The sequence below is a fragment of the Pinus tabuliformis genome, chromosome 2_1 (genome assembly GCF_031772625.1).
Source record: "Pinus tabuliformis cultivar Carrire ecotype Pingquan chromosome 2_1, CPIR1, whole genome shotgun sequence".
Lineage (NCBI taxonomy): Eukaryota > Viridiplantae > Streptophyta > Pinopsida > Pinales > Pinaceae > Pinus > Pinus tabuliformis.
This window is the reverse complement of record NC_142299.1, coordinates 836,747,814-836,762,452: the sequence shown is the minus strand read 5'-3', so window position 1 is coordinate 836,762,452 and position 14,639 is coordinate 836,747,814. Positions and strand designations below refer to the sequence as shown.

The 14,639-nt window shown below is 40.0% G+C and overlaps 1 protein-coding gene across 1 annotated transcript in view; it reads left to right on the top strand.

Annotated features, from left to right (window-relative positions):
* The window catches only part of LOC149203255 (uncharacterized), a 123,034-nt gene extending 111,118 nt beyond the window's left edge, over positions 1-11,916 (top strand). Inside the window, exon 4 of the mRNA XM_089401809.1 lies at positions 9,993-11,916. Coding sequence (XP_089257935.1) covers positions 9,993-11,916 — 1,924 coding nt within the window. The remainder of the gene's footprint in view (positions 1-9,992) is intronic.
* Positions 11,917-14,639: the final 2,723 nt, after the last annotated feature.

The window sequence follows — 14,639 nt, the reverse complement described above, 5'->3', positions numbered from 1 at the left end:
GTGAGAAAGCAAAAGCAACTACTAATTGCAGAGGAAATACAGGGGACACAAAAAAAGGTACAAAAAATTATATTTTACTAATTAACTAATTCAATTGAATTACTTCTTGTGCCCCACAATGATTGATTGAGGCACTTAGTATTTGGGAATCTTTGTTATATTATTCCTAAAACTGCATTGGTTCATTTTACTGCATTAGTGATGGTTTATTGGTTGACTAGGGCACAATGACTAGTGTTATTTTCTAAAATTCAGTCATAAGCTGATGTTTTTCAATATTCTGTGTCACCCGATTCACCAAATTGAGATGAATGATTCTCATGGAGCGTTGGGTCCCACTCTTTAGGTGATAAGAATTTATTCTTATGTAAGCAATTCTCTACTTGTAAGGCTACGTGGGCTAGAAAGATAGCAAGAAAGTTTCATACCATCATATTTGTCATTTACTGGTGTTACCTTGACATCTTCTCATCCTTCCTGATAAATATGATGACATCATCTTCCCATCCTTACTATAAACATTATAATATCATCTTCTTATCCTTGCTGGAATTTACTTTGCCCAACTTGAGGTGTATTTTTTCAATGGCATGTTTTTCTAGTTTATTTCAAAATTTTGGAGACTTTCTTCATCCATTTCAAACAGTTCTAAAATATCCAGTTAATTCCTCTCAGTAATATCAAAATCGAAACAATCATTGAACTGACCGACAACAGAAATCAAAACTAAACAAAAAAAGAAAACAGAACTGGGCCACAAAACCAGTCAACCAAAAAATAGATAAAATATTCAACTTTTGGAAAAATTACAAATTCATGTGCATCCATATGAATCCAAGCCATCATACACAAATATGCAAAGTTTCTCATGTATGTAGCAAGCAAGGGTGCATATAACCAAAATAGCACCAAGTACAATCCATATCTGAAACCAAAATACATCAACAAAGATGTTCTAAAACTCTCCAAATCAGCCCAACAAATTCTTCAAATCAGCTCTCCAAATCAACCCAAGATACTCAACTCAAAATTTCCAAATTTCTGCAATGAATTGTGAGTCAAATGGAAGGTGGGGAGCTCTTTAAATAGCATTAGGGTGGGCCTCTGGTTAGGTTTTCATGTTCAACCTTTTTATATTTTATCGATTTTTTTTTTAAATATTCAAGTCGTCCCCATCACCAGCGATATGGATTTTTACAGAATGGAGTTGGGCAGTTCTGTACAGAACCAGTTAGTTTTGACATTTATCACCAATTCCAGTATGGAACCAGCCATTTACAGTGTGGAACATTCAATAGAACCAGTACGGACCCCTAACCGATTGGTTCAGGCTGGTTTCACCAAAAATAATCTAGGTCTGATAACATCGATTTCTCTGGCTAATGATTTTGTCTGGCTTCTGTCAGCATAACTTAGAACTTTTCATTTCCAAACTTTCAATACTAGGACTAAGAATTTAGAAAAAGGTTTTTCTAGTGTTGGTAAGATTGAAATAGTCCATGCATCTACATCCATGCATCGAAATCCATGCACATGTGCATGAAGAAATCAAAACTACAGTTTTAAGTTTGTAGTACATTTCAACCAGTAATTCATGTCGCAAGGGTGTTGTTATAGGTTTACAGATTTCAAAAAGGATAAAAGTTATGTTACATAATCATAGCTTTGGTTTAGAGAACCTGAAACAATCACAGACTCTTTTATGACAGTTTTGCGGCATTTATATTTTTGGATTTACGGATTGAAAGAGTCCAGGACCTATATAAGGCACTAAAACGATGAATCTCACATGATTAGTTGAACTAATGAGACCTGCTAGGTCAAATTCTTAGCAAATAATTCATCTTAAAGATATCAATCAATGACTCATTTATTTCTAAAACACAGTTCAACAAAATGACCATAAAAAAATTTATGGCTTCAACTCCTAAAGTTTTATACACCTTTTGATTTTACTTCAAATATGTGAAGCATGTTGGCAATTTATGGCACGGAAACAGTGTTCCATGATTTCGATTCCAAGAGATGCATTTCTTGAACAAATTCTAGATCTCTTATTTTGCATTTATTAAAATAGCTCTCTAGCATAATTGTTCCTCTCCTTTCCTGACATAAAACTTTGACAAATAACCCAATAAAAAGCAAACAAGAATAAAGCCAAACCATAATGGATAAATTATTTCTCCAAGCATTTTGTATACCATGCAAACAGTAACAAATAACTGACATGTTAGGCAGCTACATTATGTTTCACATTGGGGCTTTCATTAACACTTCAAACACATGTAATGCTGCAATACAGTACTCTCAGAAAAACTCAAAACAATCCTACTCCACAAATCACCCAATATATTGGCTCTTACACGCTTAGGATATGATGCAATGACTGTCCTGTCACCTGGCTGGCACGTGCTAGCCTTGATTTCCCTAACTTCATGCCATGGGGAGTCTGTGAGCCCATAATGGCTAAATCAAACCTTGAATCCAACATTTCTATTGACAATTCTGCTCTGGTTACTGTTGATTCCAGTGTTGATGCAACTGTGTCTGGACAGAAATCCCTGAATGGTCAAAATGCCCTAGGAAGTTCATTTTGGAAGTCTTCCACAATGAAATGGATCTGATCTTGATGGAACTCCAATAGTCATTTAGCTTTCTGAATACAATTTTGTGTGTGCTGATTATCAGCAACAATCACTGCTTGGCCATTTCATGGACCACATTCCTTTGTGGATGATCTTCAAGGTATGGATGCAGGAGGTAGGGGAGTCTCAGATGGCTTTGGAAAACTACTGGTAGCTTGACCATGGGCTTCTTGTTTGTTTTATTCTTGGAATAAAGTTGTCTTTGATGAAAGTGTTTCCAGCAATCCTCGGTACATATAAACACCTTAGTTGTCCTGGTGGTATCAGAAACTCTCGGTGAAGAGAAACACACAGTTATGTCTTCTCCTGGTTCCCTGGGATAGCCATGCAATACTGGCATTTCCACAAACATATTTCTTATTCTCTCACTCACTTTAACTATCATAGGCCTGAGAAACTTTACAACCCTCAGGGGCCATAAAAGCATGCTTGAAGTTTAACTTGTCCAAAGACCTTAAAGAATAAGTTCTGATTGGGGTTGGCAAAAGATGTTTATATTAATATAACTTGTGAGGTACCTCTCTCCTTAGAGCCTATGGGAGGGAAAATTGCTTCCATCCAAATAGAATGTAAATGTTATCAAAGAATAAGGGAATCTATAAGACAATGCTTCCAGAATATCCTTTTCAATGAAGCACTTCAAGTCAGGGTGGCCACACTCAATGGTCATCTGAATATTGTCAAGATTCAAAGTGCCAAAGGGACACAATTCCAGGGCCATCATCCACTGGCTTAAAACAGGCGATAGGCCTACAAAAGGATTTTTAATTTTTTAGGGGCCCTATATTCAAAAGAAGGCTTGAAGAAAATCTCCACTACCAAATCAACCAAGGGTAGGCTTACTTAAAAGATGAAATTGAGAAACAATATACTTCTCAGTTCTCCCTACAAAAGATTTTTCAATTGCAAATACTAAATGAGGAACGTCCATGCAACCCTGTCTTGGAGTTGTGTCACAAACTTTATGAAGCGCAAAGAATACTGTGTGACTAGTCTTTGACTTTGGGTAAGCTAGCTGCTACCCTCTCAAACATGAACAATGATGATGGTAAGCCCTAGGATTAGACAGATTCCAATGTGAATTCTATAATGCTACTTAGTACTTTGTCAATCCAGACATTTTGCAGAGGTTTACAAAGAATCCATCACAGAGAAATCATTGAGAACCAACTTAAACAAAGGCATTATCAAGTTTATACCCAATTTTGAAGATTCCAAAGTGACTATGAGCTAGAAGCCTATCACTCTATTGAATGTCTCATGTAATAGTCTTACCAAAGCTCAACACTCATAACCAAGCATATTCTCATGATTATTATCAAACCTGAGCAAACTTGTTTCACCAAAGGGCAATTTATCATCGATAATATTATTGCAGTCTGTGAGGGCATGGAGTGGCCTAGTCATTATGGCCATAACATCTTATTTATAAAAAAAACCAGCTTCGAAAAAAAACTTACAAGATAGTACGATATCCCTTTATTCTACCTCTTGCATTTGAGCCAACTTCTCTAAAGGCTACTAAAATACTAAGAAACCGGATTCGCTAAAAAGGGGCCACATGTCCAAATCTCGCGAATCGGACACGATTCGTTGGGGATTCGAATCCCAGAAGGGGACACGTCATGTCCTAACGGGACACGTACGAATCCCATACGTGTCTCGTTAGAACACAACGTGTCCCAATTTTGGGATTCGAATCCCCAAAAATAAAACCCGCAGTCATAAAAAAAGGCGTTGTTCTTTATGTTTTTTACCATTTCTCTCTTTCAGTTTTGCATACATTGAGCTATGGGCAAGGAGCTAAGGGTCTGCAGCAAGGAGCTAAGGGTGTGGAGAATTCGGCAAAGAGATTCAAGCACCAAGTAAGTGCATTTCATCTCTATTTTTTTGCATTTCTATTACAACAGTTTGTATATGATTTTTTTTTACAAATTTGTTCATGTTTTGTTTATTTTTTTTACAGTATTCATAGATCAATCAAGGGCAGCAGTTAGGGGGCAAAGGAAGGGAAAGAATGTCTCCATTCGAGATGCCCCTCCTTCCCAAATATCATCAGTCTGCTGCAAGTAATGTTGAGGGAAGAGGAAGACCTAAAGACAACATTGAGAAATATCCCTTGTGGAAATATGTCACAAGAGAGGATGGGACAAGCACCAATGGGAAGGGAGGATGCAATGTGCAATGGAGATGCAACTTTTGCCACATTTCTTTCAAAAGCACATATTACCATGTGAAAGGCCATTTGTTGGCTTTACCAAGTTGTGGAATTGGAGCTTGTAAAACTGTTCCTTTACAAAAGAGGAAAGAAATGGAAAATTAGTTCACTGTTGTTATGGAAAATGTGGCTGCAAAATCAAGAAAAACCAAGAATGGAGACCCCCTTCCATTTTTGAGGAAAGGCACCACCAAATTTCCATTTGAGAGTTATATTGGGGGACAAGCAGCAAAAAAAAGAGCAATTACACTTGGTCCAATGGACAAGATTTTTCAAAAAGAGAAACGGGAAGAGCTTGATCTCACCATTGCCTTCTTTTTCTATCAAAACTTCATATCATTTAATGTTGCATGCTCAGCTCTATTTATTGAGATGTGTCGAGCTCTAACTCACGGGTCTCCATCATGGTATGTGCCTCCTGGTTCAGAGAAGCTTAGAACCACATTGTTGACGAAGGCAAAAAAAGAGGTGCAAAAAATGCTTGAGCCTATTGTAACATCATGGCCAACATCTGGGGTTAGCATTGTTTCTGATGGATGGACAGATCCAGCATGACACTCAATCATTAACTTCATGGTGTCTTCCCTGAATGGTCCAGTTTTCTTGAAAGCAGTGGATACACTTGGAGAATACAAGGATGCACAATTTATGGGTGAGTTATTTATTAAAGTTATTGAAGATGTAGGTTTTGATTCTTGTGTGCAAATCATTACAGATAATGCACCTATTTGCAAGGCTGCTGGCATGATTGTGGAAACTAGATATCCACAAGTGTTTTGGACACCTTGCATTGTCCATTCATTGAACTTAGCACCGAAATCCATTGCTTCTGATGTGCTTTGGATTGGTAACATTATTGAGGATGCACGACATATCCGTAACTTTGTGCAAAATCATACAAATACCCTCACTATCTACAAGGAGTACAACAATCTATCATTGTTGAAGATTGCTGATACACAGTTTGCCTCTTCATTCATGATGTTGAAGAGGTTGAGGGAGGTCAAGACTGCTCTTGGGGCCATGGTTATTTCTGAGTTTTGGTCTTTTTGGAGAAAGACAGATCAAGTAGCCTTTAAAAGAGTGAAGGACACAGTGCTAGATGATGCTTGGTGGGAGAGGGTAGATCTAATTATTCATATCATGGACCCTATCATTTCTTTGCTTCGATTTGTAGATACAAACAAACCCATCCTAAGAGAGGTTTATGAGGGATGGGATTCCATGATTAAGTCTGTGAGGAGCATTATTCTACAGAGTGAGTGCCCCGAGTATGAGACATCACCAGAGGCCTTCTGTGGTACTATACAGGATATTCTTGTCAGCAGATGGGACAAGAATTGCACACCTTTACATTGTTTGGCTCACTCATTGAACCCAAAATACTACAGCGATGAGTGGCTGAATGGTGGACCTTCCCGTAGATTCCCTCCTCACATGGATGGTGAAATCTCACAGGGGAGGAAAGATGCATTCAGGCAGGTTTTCCAGGATAGAGCATCCCTTGATGAGGTAGAGGATGCCTTTGCAGAGTTTTCCACTGGCACTGGTCGATTTGCAGGATATGATGTGATTAGAGGCAGGGGGGCTAAGAAGCCTTATTCTTGGTGGGCAAATCATGGGGCAACAAGCCCTCCTCTTCAGCAGTTAGCCATGAGGCTCCTTTCTTAGGTGACTTCATCCTCTTTTTGCAAGAGGAATTGGAGCACATATGGGAATTTGTATAGTGTGAAGAAGAGCAGGCTTGAGCAGTCCAGGGTAGAGACAATGGTGTATGTGCACACCAACTTTCGTCTTATTTACAGGCAGAGGGAAGAGCGGTTGAGGGGAAAGTCAAAGATGTGGGATGTCTTTCCTAATGATATGGGTCTGGACATCGTATCTCGATCGCAGGCCTCAAAATTATATATTGACAAACAACATATACCATCAACATTATCATTGATTTCTTATGTCACTATATTTTCCATCGCATCACCTCTTGACACTGCGTGTCATGCAATCGTTGTCAAAACATTATCTATAAACCGAAGGGAATATCAATTTATGTGGGTCGTTTGGTGGAGAACTTAGAAGTAATCATCAATTCAGCGGTTCTACCACAGACTTTACTAGTGGATTGCCGAACCTGCAAACTCTTTTATTTGTTTACCAAGATGGCCGGAGGAAGAGCCGCAACAGTAGGCAGAAAGGATTTTCCCCATTAGAAAATAGTGAAGTTACAGCTAGTTGCTCTTCCTGGGACGAAGATAAAAATGAAAAAATATCCTAATCGGTCAAAGAATTTAAATTATTTGAGTTGCAACAATTGGTGAATGAAGTTGTCTAGTAGCACCCAAATTTAATTCAGAAGCTTAAGATAACAGGAGATTGTCATGAACAACAAAATGAAGTAATGCAAAAGAAGGTAGATAGTGTGAGTTGTTTACTTGAAATCCAAAGTTCGAGAGTATTGTTCCTGTCATGTCCCTTCCCAAAAGAATTTGTAAGAGGTTTTGTCTCTCCACAATTTTTTACGAATTTGGTTAAGGAAAAGGATCCAAGCAATTTTGACTTAGGAACTTAGGAGAAAAGAAGGCCAGATTAATTTGTTAGTGGAAGGTGGGGGCCATCCACGTGGGAAAATGCATTGAGCAATTTGAATTGGCTTGGAGGAAAATCATATGGCCTTTGGAGGTGCCCACATGGGGAAAAGGGAGGCCCACGAAGTCATTAGAAGGAATAGTTCCTCACTTGGGGATTCATTAATTCTCGCATATCGAAAATCACTTGAATGTTTGCTCGAGCTGCTTAGCTGAGTCAATTGGTTGCTTAGCCATGAATCTCTCAAGCGGGAGATTCAACCTTACCTTCGGGGGACTATGAGTGCCACCCTAGGAAGGCATTTTCAGAGCACTAGGGAGGATTCATATCCAACACATTCATCCACAAACCAACAGTGCGTATTTCAGGGCCAGCAAAGAAGGGAACACGCAGTTGGGGACAGAGCTTTATTGGGTCAGCACTTGCCGGAGGAATCTGAAGAGTTGAAGGACTTTAGGAGGTCAGCACTTGGGAGGAGTTTTGGAGCATGTGGGTGCAGCAATTGGGTAGTTCAAAACTCATCCTTGGAGGACAGCGCAGAGGGCCAGACTGAGCAACACGTGGGTCTTGAGGGAGAGAGCCATTGCACCAGAATTACAGTTGGGAAGGAAGGAAATTCATAAGGGGTCTCATTCCGGTGATTTGGGGCAGTTTTGGAGAGCTTTCCTAGCTTCATTCAGACAGGCCGAGTTTGCCAGCTTCAGCAGAGGACGGACTACTTGGGGGTCGAATTTTAGAAGTTTGATCTAGGCCAAACCCTTCCTGGGTTTTGGTAGGTTTTTGCTGAGGATCCGGGAGCTGAAGTTTTATAATTTTCTGAGCACGGGAAGCAGTGATTTCAGCGTTTTTGTTCCAGAAAATAGCGCAGATCAGTTCTAGAGCAGCAGTTGGGCAGCTCTCAGATCAACATTTGCTCAACTGGGTTTTGTCACGCTTGTCCTTGGAGACAAGCCCAAGCCCAGGGGCACCATTCCATTCACTGTTGTATTTTCCCTTGATGATTTAATAAAATGGCTTGACAGTTCTCTATTTCTAGGGTTTTCATGGGTGTATGATGTTTATTTCGCATTTTTGATTGCTGGATTGTTTGTTTGCTTTGTTATCACTTAATTTCCTAGTTAGAAACATTACAGTTCCGCATCACTCCTTCCATGAGAACTCAGGGGCAATGTTGTACTAGCAGCAGATCCAATCCAATATCCTATAGTAGATCCTCAGGATGCAGAGGCAAAGTTCGATGAAAGAAATGGGAAAAAGGTAAATGAAATATCTTGATCCTGGGATCAAATCTCTCTTCCAAGATCTCTCCTTCAAATTAGGCTTTGAACAGTGGCCCTTTACGTGCTCCGTTCTCCATTCGTCTTAAAACCCTCTCTACAGGGAAAACGCTCATCATAGAGAATGACATTCCAGAGAATAGGTAGCCAAATGGTACATACAATACCAATGCCAACTTTCATTGAAAGCAAGGCATGTAATCTAGATGCAGAAATTAAAACGATCGATAGGATATCTACAATGATAATGTGACCTTTCTGTTTGTTGGAACTGAAAGTTTGAATCCAAATAACAGAACTTGTTAAAGAGTTTTTTGTAAATCTGAGTGATTGTAGGAAGGCCAGATGCATACGCTAAGTCATCTGTTTTGGTCTCCAGTGTTTAATGAAATAGGGGACCTGGTTATGGAAGACTATTATATTTATGCACTATGTGCATCACCTTCATGGTGATTTTCATTTTAATTAAACAAGTAGAGAGGGAATACTTTAAAACGAAAACCAAAAAAACAACAAAATCTGCAAAAAAATGCAATCTAAATAATGGGGCAACAAAGTTCATTCAACGCAACAACAACTTAAAATTAACGTATATCGAATTCAAAAAGGTATGTAACTCCATATTGAACCCTAACAGATGTGGATGGGCTCGAAAATTTTCTCATCTTGAGAAACTGCCGCTGGCTGGGGGCTTAGGTGATGAAAATTATGTTAACCAGTTTCTGCCCTATGGTCGACGATGTGCTTCCCATACTTGGGGACTTCTGCCCCGTGCACCGATTGCCAGGTCCATGAATTTCCACTGACGAATGCATCTGGGCATTATGATTATTATTACTGTGATGAGTATTATTACTACCAGCCCCCGCTGCTACTGCCCTCCTCCCATAGGACCACGTTTCACTGGATACCTCAAACTATACGAGGCCTCGAGCTTAGCCGCTGGGAACTACGCTTATTATTAAACCTACTAATTTGTTGGTCTCTGTGTAACCTCTCCAACTTTAAAAGCCTGGTAAAACCTCAGTATTAGAGGAAAATATACCTTGTAGAAAACCTGACGCCAAGGGTTTAACGGTGAAATTGTGGCCAAATCCTGCAAAATGAAAATCCACGGATAGCGGAGGAGGAGGCAAGCTCAAAGCTGTGAATGGATCCGAATCGCTTGAACAAATTCCCACAGCATTGAAGCTCCGAAGTCCCTGAATGAAAATCGAGTAATGATTCCAGAGGTCCATGAGTTTGTTTAGTTGGTTTGAATTACCACAGCAATGAAGCTCCGAAGTACTTGGATGAAAGTCGAGGTCCCTCTGTCTCAACCAAAAACTCTGATGCTGCTATTCTGAAGGTTGATTTGGAGAAGGCTTATGATTGTGTGGATTGGTGGTTCCTCCGTATTCTCCTGGCAAAGATAGGTCTGAGGTCTCAAGGAATAAATTGGGTGATGGCCTGCGTTGAGAACGTTCAATACTCTGTTCTCATTAATGGCTCTCCTTCACCTTTTTTTCAGGCTGAGAGAGGACTGCGCCAAGGCTGTCCTCTCTCCCCTCTTCTCTTCATCCTGGTTATGGACACCCTCAGCTCACAGATTAACAAAGCGGTTGCCGATCAACGTTGTGCCCCGATCAAGATATGCAAAAATATCTATCTCTCTCACAATCTATTTGTTGATGACATCCTATTATTTGCCATGCTCTCTAAATCCAGCTGGTTATGCTTACACGGTATCTTTCAGAAATTTCAAGCTGCAACGGGCCTGATCATCAATAGATCCAAATCATTTCTGTATCACAACGATTCTAATATGGAATTAACGCTATGGATAGCAGATTTATTTGGTATAAATTTTGCTTCAATTAAAGATGGCTTCAAATACTTGGGCTTCTTTCTCAAGCCTAAAGGGAATCGCATTCAGGACTGGTCTTGGCTGATCGATCGGTTTTATAACAAAATTTCGAGATGGGAGATGAGATTTTTATCCTTGGGAGGCAGACTTATACTGGTTAAATCTGTTCTTTCACAACTCGCGGTCTACTGGGCTCATCTGTATTATTTGCCCGCTTCTACTGTCAGGAAAATGATCTCAATATCTGCAAAGTTCCTATGGAGTGGGCGTTCACATGGATCCAAGATCCACCTAGTAAAGATGGAAGCTATCTCTCGGCCGAAGAAATCTGGCGGCTGGGGTCTCTTACACATGCGGTCTTTTGGAAAGGCCCTCCTCTGTAACTCCATTCATAAAGGCATTAGTGGAGAAGGCAAATGGAGTTCTATTATTAATCAAAAATACTTAAAAGGTAAGCCTTTAGTTTACTGGTACAGGATGAGATCTCTGGGCTCGGGAAGAGGATCATCCATCTGGCGCGGATTTAGGAAGGTACAGGACCTCTTTTTTCTCTTTTTACGATGGCGCATATCAACTGGTTCCAGCATACTAATCGGGCTTGACTCCACGGTTCTTGGCTTGGAAAAAGTGCTCTCTCCTGCTCTAATATCTTTTCTGCAAACTAGAGGTCACTTTACATGGAATTCTCTGATTCAATCTTGGTCCTCTACCACGCCAATATGGATGAATGCAGAAGTCCTCCGTCTCCCTCTCTCTATGCGACAGAACTGGGATGCGGCGGTCAAATATTTCAATGAAAAGGGTATTAAAAAGTCTGGGCCCAAAGATACATTGGTATGGTCAGCGTCCTCTTCATCACAGCCAGTCCGCGTCAAAGACTTATATGAAGTCGCATTGGAGAACCTTCAGTCATGTCCCTCTCCTTTTTTCCCAGTGAAATTTTGGAAAACCACAGGCCCGCTCAAGGCAATATTATTTTCATGGTTGCTGTTTTCCAACCGGAACCTCACATGGGAGGTGCTCCAGCGAAAAGGATGGGCTGGTCCAGGCCGATGTGTCATGTGCTGCCAGGCTTCAGAAACCAATGCCCACATGTTCTTCCACTGCCCAGCTTCGGCGCAAATATGGTATGATCTTTCCGTTTCTCATGGTTTTCCTCACATCGTTTTCTCTTCTGTACAGGAGGGGTTTATGTGGTGGAGTGCACAGCGTCCAGAATGGAGATCTCTTTTTATCATCACGTGCTGGTGTCTCTGGAAGTGGAGGAATGCCTGCATCTTCCAGGATTCCAAGTCTCCTATTGCGTCTACGCTGGTTGTTATATCTGCTATGCTTCAACAGGCTTGAATAATTTTGGACCCGCTCTTTATGTTTTCAGTTATCTGGATCTATCTTTTCTTCTTATATGTCAATTGCTGCACCATGCGGAACCTTTTTCATATCATTTTGGAGACATATTTTCTCAGCTATTTTGTTTTTTCCTGGATAACCTCTCATGGTTCATGTTACAGGTCTGTAACAGAAGGTTTATGTGTATTGGTTCTATATGTACATGCTCATTATATTTCCTGAATATAATATATCTTGATTTTCTCTCTGAAAAGAAAGTCGAGGTCCATGAGTTTGTTTAGTTAGTTTGAATTACCACAGCAATGAAGCTCCAAAGTACCTGGATGAAAGTCCAGTAATGATTCGAGAGGCCCATGAGTTAGTTTGTTTAACTTTTCGCAATTTTCGCTGATTGAAAATATTTTAACAGGCGGGGCGTAACTAATAATCTCTTTGTTCAAATTTCATGTGAACAATTAATTTAAATTTATTTTATGGGTATTTTAATATTATTGAAAATTTAATTTTTTTTATGGGTATTTTAATATTATTGAAAATCTCTCCATCACTTGTTAGATGTGTATGGTGATATTTCTACCTAGGTTCAATTCACTTTAAGGTTTTTTTTAAAGAGTGTTGTTTAATTCACTTTAAGGGCTTTTTTAAAGAGTGTTGTTCAATTCACTTGAAGGTTTTTTTTTAAAGTGTTGTTGATGACTTAGGTTTATATGAGAAGAGATTTCGATGTTTTATAAGAATCATATTTTTGTAGTTATTCTGAGTTTGAATCATGTCAAGGTAAAGGGGTAAGTGCATAGTCATGGCTTGAATCACAAGGGCTTCCCAAATGACCATAAGTAGAACGCCAAGAAGGAGAAGACATTGGAACTCGTGGCACCACAATCGGTGGTGGTTTGAATCACAAGGGCTCCCTAGACGACCATAAGTAGGACGCCAAGAAGGAGAAGACATTGGAACCCGCGGCACCACAATCTCATGTGGGCCATCCCGAGGCAATTGAGAGGAGCTAAGAGGTTTCTAGTTTTCAAAGCATTGGGTTTAGTATCACCACCTCTAGCTAGATTGTTAGTAGTGGCACCAAGGTTTATCAATATCGTGCAGTGGAATATGGGCGTTGGTGGCCATTGTATTTTAAGGCCTGAAATGACAGTTCATCAAACAATTTTTTGAAAGATCATTGGTCTCGACCATGGCCCAAGGCGTTGGATTGAGCTGGTCGCTCGGGGTATGGGAGCTACTACAATGTAGTTGTCCAATTTGCTCAGTTGCTTCCCAAATCTGCAAGTTCTTTGGTTGCTCGCACAGTGTTTGAAGAAACACCTGAATGAGCTAAGTGGGGCAGCACTTGGGCCATCTAGGATATGTTTGTCAAAATGTTTCACCACGATGAAGAGGGTAGGCATGAATTTGTCCCTCACTTCCAACGGAAAAAACTAGTAAAGCATGGATTTTCAAATTCATAACCACCCCTTTTCATAATATTTGTAAAACCTCTCTCACAAGGGACTATCTGTATCACGACGTCAACAGCTAACTTGGTAGCCATGCTTGGTACCAAACTCTAGGAACGTATAAGAATTCCAGTTGCGCTTTCGAGGCTTATCTACAAAGGCAGGATGCTACAAGAGGAATTCCTTCTAAGCGACTATGGCATTCAAAATGAGGCTTTAATCTCCCTCGTTGTAGAATTGAAAGGGGAAGCTAGGGGAGAGGGAGCTCCTTCTACCACGAAGTTAAGAAGCCTTCAAGCCTGGTCCCATCTCTTCAAATTTTAAGGATCATTCAGGCTTGGGCTTTGTGGTTGAGCACTCTCTGGCCACTCCTAGACTAGAACTAACAAAGGTTGGCATCAATTTGAGGGTTGCATAGTATCTCAATCAAGCAATCATATGTCGTTTCAATGGTTTTTGGCCCTCATCATCTGCCCTCATGGACTGGATCTATCAAAATTGGACTCATAACCTAGAATTGATATTTTGCTCAAAGTTTTTTTTGTGGCGATCTTCAAATGTCTTGAGGATAAGCAAAAAATCCTTGACCAAGGCCCATGGTTTTGGGGATGAGTTGGTCTTCCTGTGAAGTCATGGTTTCCCAACCAGATCTCTTAGAAAAAGTGGGCAATTTTATTGGAATATTCGTCAAAGTAGACGGGGAAAGACTTTTGAAAGGCATTTTCACCTATGTCTACATATGTGTTTAGGTAGATCTCAATGAAGGTCTATTAGATAAAATAGAGCTCAAATGGATGGGCATTGCGTATTCCCAACCCCTAGACTATGAAAAGACAACTTTTCGATGTAGGAATTACCAACAAGCTAGACACCTTCAAACTGTATGTCCCTTTCCAAAAAGGGCTTCCTCCTTACAGTCATTTAAGTACTCTAGCTGCAGTTGGAGGGATCTTAAGGAAAGAAAGGGATCCAAAATGTAGCACCCTCCCTTGTGTGTCAAACTTTGCAAACCTAAGCTGAGAAAAGCTAGGTATGATGTGTAATATAAAAAGGAAATACATTATTAATAAATTAATCACTTGGAAAAGCGAGACACCAAGAGATGAGATTCTTGCCAAATCCCATTGGTGAATGGGAAAGGATAATTCTTTCATGATAAGCTTGTAGATTTAATTCTAGATAAGCTGGATGGATTGGAGATCAATATCCATCAAGAAAAACATAAAAGTTGTGTAGGAGAGAAAGGCAATCTTTTATGACGAAAAGCCT